Raw genomic sequence first — 1,452 nt, 5'->3', positions numbered from 1 at the left:
GACTATGTAGCATATTATTGTAATGGAAACTAACACTAGAGAAATATAGCAATCCTTAGGAGCATAAAATAACTCCCTAGAAGCATAAAACATTACAATCTGGTGCACATGTGAAGAAAAAGGCCGCAAAGAAATAATGTTCATTACTGAACTTTAACCAAAAAGATAACTACCAATTCCCCAAACGATAGGATGGAACTGTTTAAGATTATGCAATCTTCTCTCGGTTTGAAAATATAAGAGTTCCGGAGAAGTGACCTTGATGGATGCTGAAATATTGTCTTTGTTATATATCATGCCAGGTCATCCCTTGCTGCTGCTGCTGCTGGGAATGGCCAGGTTCCTGTGATGGTGCCAGTATATAGTCCGCCACGGAGCCAGGTCTAGCACAGTCATCGCTGGCACTCCCACACGAGAGCCTTAACTTCACTCCACCTTCCTCACCTGTCAGTGGACCGACCCGAGGACCATCATGGTCACCAAGACGGTGGGTTCACTCTCACACCTCACGACACTCACTAATAATAATCAACATTGTTTTGAAACTTTACGTTTTTCACATTTTGACTCCAAATGTTCAGCTAAACTAGTTTTGCCGTATCTCTGATAAAAACACTTTATTGCCTTGAATAATCGTTAGGTACCTCAGGCTTTTGCAGCACAGTTCATAAATTATTAATGCAGAACTTTGTGAAGTTAGAATTTCTTCTTTGCAATATATTGTATATGTATAAAATTATTTATTTTTAAGCTTTAGTAAATTATTTATTTATATGAAAACAAAGTTTACAACCACAGTCCATAATTTTATGGCTGGTCCGCCATGTGTGATATTCCTGTGTCTCTCAGGTCATCGCCCTGGGGCTCCTGGCCACCTTCTGTGCTGTAGCCATGGCCACCCCTGAACCCGGCCGTAGATATGGTGGTGGTGGATATGGCGGCGGTGGTGGATATGGCGGAGGTGGACACGGTGGTGGTGGAGGGCGTGGATATGGAGGCGGCGGTCATGGAGGTGGTGGATATGGAGGCGGCGGATATGGAGGAGGTGGATATGGAGGCGGTCGTGGTGGCGGATATGGGGGAGGTGGCTATGGTGGTGGTGGTGGCTATGGAGGCGGAGGATATGGGGGTGGTGGATATGGTGGCGGTCGAGGTGGATATGGAGGAGGCGGCTATGGTGGCGGTGGGTATGGTGGCGGCTACGGAAAGTAATATCTCAAACCATTACAACAAAATGGTAAGTGCAGTTAATAATTTAACAACCTATCATAATATTTATTTTATTCAAGATTCATTTACTGTAATAGTCAAAATAGTGTAAAAATCTAATATATTTAACACTGGTATTTTAATATATTTTTTTAGATTCATCAAACCATAAAAAGCTGATCATGAAGACTGATGTGTCTAAATTTCAGGTCATCGGCTGGAGATGAGCACGACTGCTTCTCT

The 1,452-nt window shown here is 42.9% G+C and overlaps 1 protein-coding gene across 1 annotated transcript; it reads left to right on the top strand.

The window, feature by feature from the left end:
• The first annotated feature begins 472 nt into the window (after window positions 1-472).
• On the top strand, window positions 473-1,212 carry LOC123767826 (acanthoscurrin-2-like). Its single transcript, XM_045757868.1, has 2 exons — window positions 473-487; window positions 850-1,212. The coding sequence occupies exons 1-2, from the start codon at window positions 473-475 to the stop codon at window positions 1,210-1,212; spliced, it is 378 nt and encodes a 125-aa protein (XP_045613824.1).
• The last annotated feature ends 240 nt before the right edge of the window (window positions 1,213-1,452 follow it).

This window comes from Procambarus clarkii, chromosome 67 (genome assembly GCF_040958095.1).
Source record: "Procambarus clarkii isolate CNS0578487 chromosome 67, FALCON_Pclarkii_2.0, whole genome shotgun sequence".
Classification (NCBI taxonomy): Eukaryota; Metazoa; Arthropoda; class Malacostraca; order Decapoda; family Cambaridae; genus Procambarus; species Procambarus clarkii.
Note: the sequence above shows the minus strand (reverse complement) of the source record. Positions and strands in the feature narration are given on the sequence as shown.